This window comes from Suncus etruscus, chromosome 1, assembly GCF_024139225.1.
Source record: "Suncus etruscus isolate mSunEtr1 chromosome 1, mSunEtr1.pri.cur, whole genome shotgun sequence".
Lineage (NCBI taxonomy): Eukaryota > Metazoa > Chordata > Mammalia > Eulipotyphla > Soricidae > Suncus > Suncus etruscus.
The window spans coordinates 27,288,426-27,304,589 of record NC_064848.1 but is presented as its reverse complement, the minus strand read 5'-3'; the positions used below and the strand labels follow the sequence as shown (position 1 = coordinate 27,304,589).

General features: G+C 31.2%; 1 protein-coding gene across 1 annotated transcript in view; it reads left to right on the top strand.

Annotated features, from left to right (window-relative positions):
- The window catches only part of ERBB4 (erb-b2 receptor tyrosine kinase 4), a 1,143,943-nt gene that overhangs the window by 1,087,234 nt on the left and 40,545 nt on the right, over nucleotides 1-16,164 (top strand). The window contains exons 21-25 of the mRNA XM_049784132.1: nucleotides 3,046-3,201; nucleotides 6,804-6,879; nucleotides 9,747-9,893; nucleotides 12,561-12,658; nucleotides 13,969-14,139. Of these exons, the coding sequence (XP_049640089.1) occupies nucleotides 3,046-3,201; nucleotides 6,804-6,879; nucleotides 9,747-9,893; nucleotides 12,561-12,658; nucleotides 13,969-14,139 (648 nt within the window). The remainder of the gene's footprint in view (nucleotides 1-3,045; nucleotides 3,202-6,803; nucleotides 6,880-9,746; nucleotides 9,894-12,560; nucleotides 12,659-13,968; nucleotides 14,140-16,164) is intronic.

Here is a 16,164-nt window from a genome sequence, read left to right as displayed (position 1 = left end):
GGCTCTGTGTATGGCCCCAAAATCAAAAAACCAAAACAAAAAATTTTAAAGGAGGTATAGTTTTTGAAAATTTATCTTTTACTCTAATTTCTTTTTTTTATTCTAGCTATATTTGCACCAAACTGTCCTCTATACCAACAGTAAGTTACCAAAGATAATGTGTCACTCACCAATTTAAGATAATTTCAATATAATCCACACTGAGAATAAGGAATATGAGGCTAAATTCTCTACCATCAGAGATAAGGGGTTTTCTTGAATGTATCCTCTTATGTTTTCAGTCTTATCACTCATTCCTTTTGCTCCCTCATATGTTTTGCTCCCAGAGTATTAAATTTCTTACTCTTAACAAGTACATAGTATTATCAATTCCTGTGTACATGCTTTTTCAATTTTAAAATTTCCTTCTCCTTTGCAAATGGATATTATTCTAGCATTAGTTATTCTCTAAAGACCCTCACATATACTACTTTACATATAGTAAATTATTAAAATATAAATTTCCTCAAATACTCTTTCAGGTGAACAACATTCTAACTTTGCATTTGATATATGTGTACTTTAACAACTACTTTTTATCTTTATTTAACTGATACATTTTGTCTTTTTATTTACTTTTCATATTGATCTCAGTGTCTGGCCTCAGTATATATTCATAGATATGTACGGATCTGAATTATTTCTTTCTTTAAATTCTAAAAGGATGGTGGTTAGAAAAATCATGGTGAATTTTTATGGCCATTTATTAAAAGGAAAAAAAAACTATTAGAAATACTTTCTATAATTGCAAGATATGATTTTAGAGTTCTTTAAATTATTAAAGTTTATATGACCTCAGGTTCACTTTTATACTCCTAAAATAAATAAATATATTATAAATAAAATCTTATTATAAATAAATAATTATAAATATTATAAATAAAATATATCCACTTTGGTATAATCAAACAAAACACCAATTTAAGAAAGAGGGCAGAGTTACCATAAATTCTAGTTGGGGTTTATTTCAGAAAACACTAATATGTATGGTGTCAACCAAGAGCTAACTGATTAGGCCATATCAAGTAGTGTCTCCACCGATGTGTTTAAAAGGCATTTATACAGTTTATTCTATTGTGGTGTTTGAAGCTATCTCTTAAAATTACACTGACTCATAATTTTTTTACACCTCAGTAATTTGTGTAGTATATTCCACAGCTTTTGATTTGATATTGTAAGTCATTAGTGTGTCCAGTACCTAACGTTTTAATATTAAATGCCAACAACGTTGAATTGCAATTGGCATGAGAGTATGCTTCAACCATCTAATAAAAATCCTGTTTATTTTTTGAATGACAACCTTTCTAATGCTAAAATTCTGAATATAGAATTTTTCCAATTTTATAATACATATGTATGTTTCACATAATTCTAACTTACACTTCTGATTTATTTGGTTTTGTAAATACCTCGTAATTATGACTAGTTTTTAGCAACCCTTATTTATCTACTATTGACTATTATTTATTTCTATCACTATTATTTTAATTGGTATGCATGTGTATATGTATATTGATATACGGGGCATATACACATACTAAATATACACATACATAATACACACTGGTATGTATTGAGGAGAGTCAGCTATATCTTATTGTCAATTGGCTATTTATTTTTATTTTTACTGTGTTTTATGTATACAACATATCAAAGGCTATTTTGAGAGTCATTTTAAATTATGTAATTTCAGGGAGCAGTGGCTAGCTGTAAGGCATCTGTCTTGCACACTAGCCTAAGATGGACTTAGGTTCTATCCCTTGGCTTTTCAGATTGTCCCGCAAGCCAGGAGGGATTTCTGAGTGCATAGCTAGGAGTGACCCCTGAGAGTCTCCAGGTGTGGTCCAAAAAACAATCAACCAAACAAACAAACAAAAACAAAAAAAAAAAACAAAAAAACTAATTTCACTGTGGGTTCTAATTGTCTACTAATGACATTTAAAATTATAGGTCTTACTACAACAATTGTGTCTGTTAATTTCAAAATCAATGAGAATAATAATTCCTAAGCCTTGAAAAATTTATGATGGTGAACTCGGTTCCATTTATTCCTTATATGCAATACTTTAAAAGTTATTGCAGCGGTAGTGCGTTTGCCTTGCATACAGCTGATCCAGGACAAACCACGGATTCAATCCCCGGCATCCCATATGGTCCCCCATGCCAGGAGCGATTTGTGAGTATATAGCCAGGAGTAAACCCTGAGCATCACTGGGTGTCGCTCAAAATTAAAAAAAAAAATTATGGGTATGTGTATTTAGGGAACAATTGTGTATAGGGATGATATGAAAAAGAAACCATATAGGATACTACTAAAATATATGTAAGTCCATTATTTGTTAACCTATCTGCTAAGGCTCATAGCTTAATATTGAAAGTGTTTTTTCAGGGGATTAAGGACTTTGCCAACATGGAGAAGTAACAGGAGGAGACATGGCTGGAAAAGGCTATGACGCAGGGCAAGCTAAGGATAGCATGCGTAAATGGTTAAGATAGACCACACATGTGGTGGATAGGACATGAATAAAGCTGATACTTCCTGAAAAAAAAGAAAGAAAGAAAGTGTTTTTCAATTAACATCAAGTCTATGAATCTAGAACCAAAGAACAAGTATAGCATGTAAAGTTTTTCTCTTTAAATAGGTCAATCTTCTTCACTATGTATAATCTTAGAAACACCAAGAATGATCCCTAAACATAGAGCCAGGAATTCTCCTGGAGCATAATGAGTTAAGAACCAAAACACATTTTTTAAAAGTCAATGAATCAACATGTTAAAAAACATTTAGCTCTTTGTAGACTTTTATAAGGGAGAAAAATGAAGGAAATGAATAGAGCTATTTTTAGTATTTTTCAGTCTGAAGTTTTCACCCAAATTTGAAAATATCCCAGTACTGTAGCTTTACTTAGAGAAATCAAGAACTTTCAAGTAAATATGGTTAAACTTCTTTTCAGATAATAGAAAAGTGTAATCACTAACGTCCTTTGTGAACTTTGTGTTTTTCAGGGAATGATGTACTTGGAAGAAAGACGACTTGTTCATCGGGATTTGGCAGCCCGGAATGTTTTAGTGAAATCTCCAAATCATGTAAAAATCACGGATTTTGGACTTGCCAGACTTTTGGAAGGAGATGAAAAAGAGTATAATGCTGATGGAGGAAAGGTGGGTATCTTCATATAAAAATGTTACTTAAAATGTAGTTTGACATCCTTTTATCTCCTTGTATTTTATAGGAAGAATCGAATTTATAAAAAGGGCTTTAAAATACTTTAAAATCCAATTTTCCATTTGCCATATCTTCTTCCAAAGATGAAATATATCTGTGAGCAAGCCAGCGCACACAAACTCAGACCCACACAACACATACACTCCCCCCCACACACACACACCATTTACTTCTCTAGATAGCTTAAATAAGCTCATGTGTGTGTGGTCTTGAGCAGACATTCTGTAATATTATTTTGGGTAATGGGTGGCAAATGTAGAAATTACATTTTAATAAAATCCTATCAAAACTGATCTTTAAGAGTAAGATTCTGAATAGAAATGACTCGAGGGCCAGAAAGATAACACAATGGTAGGGCTTTAGCCTTGCATACAGCCAACCCAGAACAGACCAGTGTTTGATTCCGGCATCCCATATGGTCCCCAGAGCCTGCCAGGAAGGATTTCTGAGCACAGAGCCAGGAGTAACCCCTGAACTCCACTGGGTGTTGCCCCCCCCCAAAAAAAAACAACAACAACAACAACAATAACAACAAAAGACTCATTTGTCAAATATACTCAACTCCTTTCTCATATCCAAAATTTTTTTTGACTTGGTTATTATTGGTTATTAAAAAGTTGACTATACTAATTATGTTGAATACTCATATCAATTATAACGTATTTCTCTTTTCTGGCTCTTTTTTCCCCTAAATATTGTACTCTAGTGTATGATACCAAGAATTACTCTTTTATGGCAACTCTCCACAAGAATCCAAGCTCATATTATCTTAGGTTTAAATAGCACCATGTCCTTCTTTGCTTTTGCTCTCACATTAGTGAATGAATTTATTAGACACTGTGTTACTCCCTCTATTCCTACCATTTAATATCAGTTCATGCCTTGGTCTCAGCTCTTGTCTTTCGCAGCTGGTCATTCTTTTTTGTTTTGTGTTGTTTTGGGGCCACACCCGGTGACTCTCAGGGTTACTCCTGGCTATGAGCTCAGAAATCACTCCTGGCTTGGGGGACCATATGGGATGCTGGGGAAATGAACCATGGTCCTTCCTAGGTCAGCTGCTGGCAAAGCAAACGCCTTACCACTGCACCACTGCTCAGGCCCCTAATTCTTGATGGAAAAACTAGTGTTGTTTTCTTGTGGAAAATTCACATGAACAAAATTCACATGAACCAAGAGAACAAAGATAAGAAAGCTCATATGTAATGATTTAATTTTCATCTATGGCTCAACTTTAGGCTTCTACAAAAAAAATATCAGTTATTCACATGTCATGCAAATAAATACATTCAACATGTACCTTATTACTTATGAACTATCCAAATAATAATTGTGATATTTTGAAATTAGAGATTGTCAAGTACTTTAAGTATATTTTATACAAAATATTATATATATATATATATCTTAGTATCTTACCACAAGGCAAAATAGAAAAAAACCTTTAGTTTTGTTATATTATATACTTTTTCCTAATTTTATGAACCTATTTACTACTATAAACTGCATTAGTTTGAGACTCCACCTTTGAAATTCACTTTAAGTTTTTAGAAAAATCAAAGTGTATAGATTGCATGACTTAGCTGTCTGGAGAAAATAATAGCTCTAAGATTTGTCTCAAGCAAGATTCATTATAGCTTTAAATGTCTAGTAGCCATTAAGTCTTTATCAAGCTACTTGTGATTTAAACTTACTTCCTTAACACAATGTCTGTAGTCCATAAAGTCTGTTAACTCCTTGCCCACAGGAAAATTACTTTCAATGTGTCTTCTGTTCCCTTTCACTGAATACCATGACTCAGTCATCAAGTTACCTTGTCACCTTGGTGAGCAGCCAACCTCATGATTTCAAAGGCTTATTTAGTTTTAAACTTTTAACTACAAAGTGTTTATCTTTATTCCATAGAATCTAATTGTATTTTCAGCAATATAATCCGGCCCTTCATAGTTGAAACTCATTCTGCTGACCATATGCAGCATAATATGTGAAGATGAATTGTTTTTCATGCAGAGATAAACTTAAATTGATCCTTTCGTGACTTTTATATAATTTCTATTTCAGAATAAAACATACTTTCAATAACGTCTAACCAAGACTAGAGATGTCAGTAGTTGGAGAACACCAGGCCTTTTTAAAATTTATTATTTTAAGTTATTTTTAATTTAACTGTTTTAGATTGTATATTATAACAATATATGTGGAGAACAGAGTGCATTTTACTAAAGTTTGATCTTCCCTTGGGAGAAAAATTATAAGAACACATTTAAGTACATGGATAGAGCACTTACCTGGCACATGACCAGGGCTTGATCTCCAGCACCCATATATTCCTTTGACTCCACTAGGAGAGACTCCCGGACCCAAGAGTAAAGCCCAGGGCTCTGCCGGGCATGGATAGAAAACAATTACAAAAACAGAATATCCTGGGCAGAGCGGTGGTGCAAGCAGTAGAGCCTTTGCCTTGCATGCATAACCTAGGAAGAACTGATGCTCGATCTCCATGGGTCCCATATGGTCCCCCAAGCCAGGAGCTATTTCTGAGTGCATAGCCAGGAATAAACCCTGAGAGTCACTGGGTGTGGCCCAATAACGAAAGAAAGAAAGAAAGAAAGAAAGAAAGAAAGGAAGGAAGGAAGGAAGGAAGGAAGGAAGGAAGGAAGGAAGGAAGGAAGGAAGGAAGGAAGGAAGGAAGGAAGGAAGGAAGGAGAAAGAAAGAAAGAAAGAAAGAAAGAAAGAAAGAAAGAAAGAAAGAAAGAAAGAAAGAAAGAAAGAAAGAAAGAAAGAAAGAAAGAAAGAAAGAAAGAAAGAAAGAAAGAAAGAAAGAAGGAAAGAAAGAAAGAAGGAAAGGAAGAAAGAAAGAAGGAAAGGAAGAAAGAAAGAAAGAAAGAAAGAAAGAAAGAAAGAAAGGAAGGAAGGAAGGAAGGAAGGAAGGAAGGAAGGAAGGAAGGAAGGAAGGAAGGAAGGAAGGAAGGAAGGAAGGAAGGAAGGAAGGAAGGAAGGAAGGAAGGAAGGAAGGAAGGAAGAAAGGAAGGAAGGAAGGAAGAAAAAGAAGAAAAAGAAAAGAAAGAAAAAAGTCCCCAAATCGCATATGTTAACTATCAGAATGAGGGCAGTGGATAAGATACTTGCTGGTTTATTTGCTGGAACCACATATGGTCCTGAGTTCACTAAAAGTGTACCCTGAGCATAAAGCCAGGTAAGATATGAACATAGCTAGGTGTGGCCCCCAACCAGAATCAAATAAAAAACACACACACACACACACACACGCAATATTTTTTTATTTTCAATTGATTTGTTCACTATTAAAATAACTATTATTTAAATGCATGTTATAAAGAAATGACTTTGACATAAATAATACATTAGAGGCAAGTTCATAAAGCATGTTATAGAAACAAATACAACAAATAAATGATAAAATAATAAATAATATTTATAAATAATAAGATAAATGATAAATAACAAATAAAAAATAAAGCAAACAAAAACAAATACATCTTTTAAATAACTAAAATTTTTACTTCTTATTTCTTTATAGATGCCAATTAAATGGATGGCTCTGGAATGTATACATTATAGGAAATTTACCCATCAGAGTGATGTTTGGAGCTATGGTAAATAAATATTTCTGGTTATTTAAAACCCTTATGGCAATTAATTGTATTAGTTTCATATATGTATAGTCTGTTAAGCCAATAGATTTTATTAGAAATACTTGAATATAAACTGCTTCTTAAATGAATTAACTATATAATCTTTTTCAGGAAAATAAAAACCATTATACTGAGTTTTTAACTGCCTTTTTGTTAATTTATGGTTGTCTATAATGTAATATACAATCACCTGTGGGTTGTCATATATTTTGGGTTGTTAGCAACATGATCTAATTATTTTGATAAAAAAATTATGTCAAAAAATTAATGGGCCATAGAGGAATAGAGGTAAAGCACTTGCATGTAATTTTTGGAACATGAAGCTTAGATTATTCCCTGAGTACCAGGGGATTGATTGAGTATGATCCCACCCCTTTCCTCAAAAAAAAAAAAAGTATGGGAAAAATAAGTTTTAAATCAAGTGTAGGACAATTTCATAAACTATACTGATTTTATTTTCTCCGCAACTCATTGAAGACCGAATTCTAAATGAAATAAAGGTTTTATTTGTACTGGCAGGAATTTCTTTTTTTGTATTAATACAAAAGAGAAATTACCTCAAAAATAAAGTGTTTGGGGGCTGAAGCGATGTTGCAGGTAGGGCGTTTACCTTGTACATAGCTGACCAAGGATGGACCTGGGTTCGATCCCCGGCATCCCATATTGTTCCCCAAGCCAGGAGAAATTTCTGAGCACAGAGCCAGGAATATCCTCTGAGCCTCACTGGTTGTGGCCCAAAAACTAAAATAAATAAATTGATCGATTGATTGATTGAAAAATTTACGTTTAAAGAATATATCTGCGGGGTACAATAAGAAAAAAGATGCTCTCACTTCTAAGATGTAGTAATATGTACTAAAAATAGTGATTATTAAATGAAAGCATTCACTTAAGAAGTTAAATTAAATCATTTAAATTAATTATTAAATTAAAGCTTTCACTTAAGATTTTTTTTTTTTTTGGTTTTTCGGGTAACACCCATTTGATGCTCAGGGGTTACTCCTGGCTAAGCGCTCAGAAATTGCCCCGGCTTGGAGGGACCATATGGGACACCAGGGAATCAAACTGAGGTCCTTCCTTGGCTAGCGCTTGCAAGGCAGACACCTTACCTCTAGCGCCACCTCGCCAGTCCCTTCACTTAAGAATTTAACTTGTTGAGTGAACTACTTTCTGAATGACTGTTTGCAGTTTAAATTCACTCAGGTTTTAGTAAAATTATGTCAATACATTGTCTAGAAAGGAAATCAAGTTGTAAGTCACTTGCATTTTATGCAGCTTCCACTGGTTCAGTCCTGGCACTTCCAGAAGTTATCCATAAGCAATCTCTGGACTCCCAGAAGTGATAGGAATAATATTTAAGCATAGCCAAGTGCTTCTAATATCTGCAAAGAATTCATCGCCAAAGTTTTTGTATTTATATATACTATACTTTAAGAATAAGTAATTCTGGGCAATAAAAATATATTGGTGACTTATTTTTATCATTGGTGATGTGACATATTATATAATACAATTAGTAGCTGGTTTGCATATGTGTAACCCTGTTTGATCCCCAGGACCACATATGATTCCCTGAGCACTATCAGGAGTACTTCCTGAGTGCGGAACCAAGAGTAACCCCTAAAAATCACTTTATTTAAATATATATGCATCACTTATTTGTACCTATTTACACATTATAAAATCACATTTTTAATTTGGAGTAGGTTTTGGATTTACTTTTACAGACATTATATTTCCACATGAAACCTTCTCTGTTTAATACAATGTTTTCATCATCATCATTCCAATATTTAACCATCTGTAGCTGGAGTGATAGCATAGTGGGTATTGTGTTTGCCCTCCATGCAATGATCTGGGTTTGATCCATGGCATCCCATATAGACCTCAGAGTCTACCAGGAGTGACTTCTGAGCACAGAGTAAACCCTGAGTGCCAGAAACCAAAAAATTAAATATAGAAACAAGTTTGAATAAATAAGTTATTACAGATGACACTAAAAAAAAGTTCTAATCAATGATTCATATTAAAAGACATCAATCAAATTATTTCAGTAATGCTATGTTGCCCAGATTGTGGTTAATTTAATTAAAACCATTGTTATCCTTCAGAAAATGTTTTATATGATTATCAGATAAAGATATGCATATCTAAGCAGAAACAGTATTATTATCAAATATGGTTATTTGCATAATGAAATCTATTATATATGCTTTTACATATGAAAGCAGTGTTATAATGATTAAAAAATTCATTTCTTTATGAAAAGAATAACTCATTAATTATTCTTTTTAATTTTACTTGCCTATCACTTCTATATGAGTCATTCCTTAGTCTAAATATGTGCAACAACAGGGACTTTAATTCTATTTATTCATTTAGTGCTAATTTAAAAATATGCCTACACCCTTACCATAATATAAAGTAATAATTCTGGATACCCAATATGCTATTAGGAATTTTAATAGCAAAGATTCCAAATTAAAAATTAATCAATATCAGATTTTGTTATTATATTATATATAATGAATACTCATGCATATAAAAATGAATTATTTTTTGAACTCCAATATAGTAAATGAAACTAATGAGAAAGATTAGCACTACTTAATTAGAATTAGAAGTGGAGAACACTGCATATCTGATATCTACTCTAAATTGCTTTTGTACTTATTAAAAATGTAAGAGAATTTAAGTTATGGGGAAATGTTTCTCAGAAACGATACATAAGTCATTGTCCTCCAGGGTGCACTCTTTGTCCACTAAACTATGTCTTTTTCCAAGTACACTGTGAATATGCTCATTTAATAATATTATCCTCAATTTAGGAGTCACTATCTGGGAATTGATGACCTTTGGAGGAAAACCCTATGATGGAATTCCTACCCGAGAAATCCCTGATTTGTTGGAAAAAGGCGAACGCTTGCCCCAGCCTCCAATTTGCACTATCGATGTTTATATGGTCATGGTCAAATGTAAGATTGTAAAATATTTTATCATTACTAGTATCATCATTCTTATAACTGATACTATTTCAAGACAAATAGATTAGTATATCTGCATAATATTTTTGTGTTGAAAAGTACTCAGAAATTTTAAAATAATTAAGAAAGAATAAAGTCTTGTCTTTGTTGGGATAATTGTTTATAATAAGCAAAATTATTATCCTTTGCTATAAAATAAAAATTTATGTCTTTTTCATTTGACTGAGAAAGCTTTATTTCTATGACAATTATGTAACTTTTGTAATGAGGTATAACTAGTCAAAATAATGTTAATAACTATAATGCTAGTATCTTTATGGAAATTAATCAACTAACAAAGAATATAAATGAGGAAATTTGTTACTTGGAAAGTGAAGGCTACAGTTACATGAATTAAACAAAATTAGGTTCATCAGTATTAACCAAAAAGGTATTAGTAAGGCAGGAATGTAGGTTAAAATATATCATTCTAGATAGTACTGAAATGATTGTTTTCTTTTTTTAAAATGTGGTCATTTGTTTATATCTATCTTATCACCTCCCTTCCTATGCCTCAGACACTTATGTATTAAAAATGTGATTTGCAAGTCTGTACCCTTAATTTAAATAGAATTAAAGTCATCTCTAGTGTTCTTGACTAAATTTAAGTGAGATTAGCATTCAGCAATATTTCTTTTATAATCCGGAGTTTCCCCTTTTAGATTTACACAGGGTTAGCAAAAAAAAAAAAAAAAAAACTGGTGAAGGTGAATGAGTTGAGTACATTATTAAAGAGACTTTGGACACAGGCCTCCAGATTTATATTCATGACATGTGTGATGCATTCTGATAGTGAAGAAAGAAGTTAAAAATGTACTCACCAGATCAAGCCAATATGCCCCTTTCTCTAAACAAACTTCTATTTACTCACTATTAGTTAGAAAGAAACAGATACCTCACTGAAATGTTCACCTTTGTTTTTTAGTTCCACTGGTTTGATAAACACCCATTTCCTTATTAGTATCTTGGCACCAACTCATATTTTCAATATTTTTTCTAAATGGATTTATTTGAATTATTTGAGCTTTGTTAGGAATAAAAGAATCCAATGAAATTAAAGATAAATAAATTAGCATCAAATAGCATCTCAGTATAACAATTACAAAGAAATATTAATAGTAAAAAAAGGCATTATAACTGTAAAATCAGATGTTATTTACTAGATATCTATGCTAAAATTTCAGAAAGAGTGCCTGAAGATTTTACAGTGGTTATGGTGTTTCCCTTGCAGGCTACCCACCCAGCATGCCAATGGTTCTCTGAGCTCCCAAGAGTAATTCCTGAGTACAGAGTTAGGACTACCCCCTGAGCATTGCTGAGTGTGGTACCAAAATAAACAACAAAAAGGAAAAATAAAGAAAAGAAAAGAAAAAAGAGAAAAGAATAAAAAAAATTGGAAAAAAAAGGAAAAGGAAAGAGAAAATAAAGCAATTTGCAAATACATTAAGAAACTTGAAAGCACAATTAGAATAGACAATTATTTAGATATCTCATTTAAATATTTTTATACATTAATAACATTAAGAATGTATCTGTCTAATGGAAAGTTTTACCTTGGTCTTCAGAGTTTTAATAATTAAGAAGAGGTCATTTAGTAAGAAAATCAAAAATCTTTATGCCTTCTTTCTTGTCTCATCAGTAGGGGAGATAAAACCTCTTTTATTTAGACTCTCAACTAACTAATAATACATAAGATTGCTGATAGTATTTTTTGCTAGAAAAGCTAAGTAATAAGATAAGCTAATGGCTATTTAGAAACAAGCATTCATTTGTAATAGTTTTAATCACTTTGCATTAATTTTTCCCTCCAGAAAAAAAGTATCATATGCAAGTTGTTTTCTTTTCCAATTTGTTCAAGTGTATCTGACATATAATATTAAGTTTTAACCATTATGCCTGTTATAAAAATGATTGTTTTTATCACAACAGCTCTTATAGTTATACAATTCTATTTAAAAATTGTTTATCTTTTTTTGCTCAGAACCTAGAGAGAAGTATAGAAAGTAACATGCTTGCTCTGCATGTGATTGACCCCAGTTCTAATCCTTGGTCCTTTGAATAAAGGGCAAAGAGAAAGCCCTGAATATGGACTAATGTTCTCTATCACAAATAAATAAAATAAACCAAAGTATAGGGACTAGGGAAATAAACAGCTGATTTGGAGATTTCCAGCATGGAACAGCTCAAATTTGATAAACTGTCCTGTGGCACCATATATGGGTCCCTAATCCCCAAGACTGCTCCTTGAGTGCAGAGTTAGGAATAAATCCTAATCACCAGTGTTTGCTCTCCCACCCAAAAATAAAAATAAAGTAATTTTCTACAGGTTCCTGGGAGGTGAAGAAAACATTTGAAATTTTTTTAAGGTTTTAAAGGTAACCTAAATTCCATCTTCTAGAAATTAAAAATAATTTTTAATTAGATCCAGAAATAGATTTTTAGTAGATAGCAATTCAGTAATAAAAGTCAAGAACTGAGGCAGAGACTTGCCTATTAATTTGCTGATTTATTAGCCATCTATTTCAGATTGTTGTATATTACTCATATATATACTTATAAAATTTGTTTACCTTTTCAGAATTATATATTTTGTAACTCATATTATATATGAATTTCTAGGTTGGATGATCGATGCTGACAGTAGACCTAAGTTCAAGGAATTAGCAGCTGAATTTTCAAGGATGGCTAGAGACCCTCAAAGATATTTAGTTATTCAGGTCAGTATCAATAACTTAGATCTTTAGAATACTAGATATTTATATTATATGTACACTAAACTTATTAAATAGAATACCATATAAATTACTTATGGAAAACAGACTTCAATGTGTTAAGCATCTTCAAGCAAGCATCTTTAGTAAAAATGCATCTTCTCTTTTTTACTGATCATATAGATAATTATGATTCGCAATATATACAAAAATATCTTTATCCTCAGACTCTGCTTTAAATTAACATTATGCATGAATTCTGTTCATTATAAAATCTTCCTTTTTATAAATAATAGAAAGATTTTATTTTGCTCATCTGTTCCTTAAAATAATCAAGACTTTTTCACACTGTTAATTTCCTAAAAAATCATTTTGTTTGATAAAGTAGGTGTTATCTAAGTGATAAACTAGTTAATCTACTTATAAATAAATAACAAAATATATTTTACATAAAACAATTGATTGATCACATTAAAATTGTATTCATGATAATTTTTACTTAACTCATTTATAAACTGGTCTTTTATTGCAGTAATTTGTGTTTTTTTTTCCTATGGGATACCATAGTCTGTAATAGAGCTTTGTGTGAGTGAGGGCTGGGTTTGATTCAAAACATTACAAGATGAGTAAGTATTCATTTAAGGGCTGGTGTGCAGAAAAAACAAAACAACAACATACCATTTATCTTCACATCAGCCTGGGATAAAGAAAAATGTCAAGTGTTAGAAGTTAAATATTTCTGTAAATATTTCCTTTATTAACTTTCATGCATTTAAATAGTTTAAAAACAGTTATATCAATTTGGAAAAAATTAATGAATAAATTGAATAAATGAAAGTGTAAAGGTTTTAGCATCTCACTCTCGTTATTTGTTACGTAATGATTTTAAATGTTATCACCTCAACAATGTTATTCTGTGGAACAATTATGGAATATTTGTATCTAGATAACTCTTTAGTAAATCAGCTGGATGAAATAACAATTAGATAAATTAGTCTTTACTTTTATTAGTAAAATGCCAACAGCATCCTACTAACAACCATTATTTCCAAATCTAACAATGGATAAAGATAACTCAAATACCCATTGCATTCAAAACTATTTATTCTATTGCCACTTCTTACTACCTTTTTTTGTTACATGTTTTATCATATCTAAGAATATTATATTAATATTTATGACTGAAATAATTTTAAATAATGTTTTTTAAATTAGTACATAATTTCAGTGAGTTTTTAATATTGTAGACATATATGATATGAACACATACTTAAGTGAAGGAAAGAATAACTTATGTGTGATGGATAATTTTGTAGGGTGATGATCGTATGAAACTTCCTAGTCCAAATGACAGCAAGTTTTTTCAAAATCTTTTGGATGAAGATGACTTAGGAGATATGATGGATGCTGAGGAATATTTGGTCCCACAGGCTTTCAACATACCACCTCCCATCTATACTTCCAGAGCAAGAATTGATTCAAATAGGGTAAGACATAATTTTATACAACCTTGCTTATTTCTAAGAGGTCCAACAATAATATATTTTAAGAAATAAAATTATAGAATAGTTATATGTTCAAATTGGTATGATTTTAAATTAAATACCATAGTAAAAATATACCAAAATTACAATTAATAGTTAAGTAGGAAGACAATATGAGTGCTACAATATCAACTCTGAAATAACTTCAAGATTTAAAAAAATGTTCCTGTCAATTTAGTTATCAAAAACATTTAGTACTAAATAAATTTGAATACAGCACTACATTATTAAATTCCTAACAATATACATATAATTGTATCAGTAATAAAATAATATGACTTATTTATAAAGATGTAATACAAAGGTAACTTTCCTCTCTTGATTAAAATGTATTAAGTGGGGCTGGAGCAATAGCACAATGGGTAGTGCCCTTGCGGTCAACTCTTGTTTGATACCCAGCATCCCTTATGGTATCCCAAGGCCACCCATATCCATGAATGAATCCTGACTGCCTCCAGGTATGACCGCAAAAACAAAACAAAACAAAACAAAGCAAAAACAAAAATAAGCTATTAAGTATTTTTAGTCAAATTGTAGAAAATATAGCTTTATAGCTCTTAGAACTAATGCAATCATATTGAGGACTACTCTATACTTTCTAAGAAAGAGATTTATGTTTATTTAAAATTTATATAATTTATTTTAAGCATATAATTTAAATACTATCTTAATCTTTATTCCACTCTTTTTAAAAATAATAAATTCATTCACTGTTTTAAAAACTTGATAATGTATTTAAAGTGCATAACTACTTCATGGAGCATTATTAGAAAATTGAGATTCAAAGGATTTTGCCATAAACTTTGCTTTTAAGAAATATCCCATGTAGAAGGAGACAGATATTTAGAGAAAAAAATATTGTCTGTGAAGTGTTGTAATCAAGAGCTCACCAGGCATTGTTAATCTAGGAAAAGCACTAAGTATATGCTTATAGTCATTTTCTTTCATGAACTAGGCATACAATGATGTTACACTTTCTGTACCTTCAGCAGTTAAGAGTGTTATCATAGTTGGTATAAAAAGAGCATCTTTAGTGACTGTAGATATAGCAAAATTTTCCACATGATGCTCATTCTCTAAAAAAATTATTCAATGTATTGTAGATTGACCACATTAATGATCAATTGCAGGCAGTATCCATCATATCTCCTAAATTGCCTTCTTCAGCATTAATATTATCAATCTGCATAGATATTGTTTCTTAATTCCCACAACAATCCCATAAGTTTCTAATAGTATTATCTACAGAAGTATGTACATAGGAGAAACTTTGCATTTGAGGGTAATTTATGTCTTTTCTAAGAACAGGATTCTAAGGTAAGTAGTGTACCATGCAATTTCGAGCTTCAGAATTATTGAATCATATTATTTTCACAGCATCATTTTTTTGGTATTCAACCTTAACAGGGTTATTTTGTTGAATATAAATTCCTCCTTTAATATGTCCATTCACCTAACTTTAAAAAATTATATATCTTTAATCTAATTACCATGAAAACTAAGTCATTCGTGGTTAAGTTTCAGTTATATAGTATTCCAACACTAATCTATTCACCACTAATGTCTCATTTTCCTCCCATACCCTCTCCTGTTTTCCCTCTATTATTGTGCTTTTAAATTTTCTTTTGATAAAGGAAAAGAAAAACAAAGAATTTAGTTGTTTTCTCTAAGAAGAAAATATTATTTTAGCCCTATGGGTGTGAAACTATAATAAAGTATTTAAAAATTAATTACATAGTGAAAATTAAATTTAGCATTTATGGGAAAGAAAACATCTTTTCAATTACAAAAGATGTGCAATTGTTTTTCTATCCATTTAAAATAATGACTAAATATAATGTCACTGTTCATAATATCCTGTGACAAAGTGTTATTAAAATTGCAAAGTAGTAGCAATATTGAATTTCTCTTTTAGTATAATATGCTATAAATTTCAAGGACTGCAATCTTGTATTTGAAATAGACTCT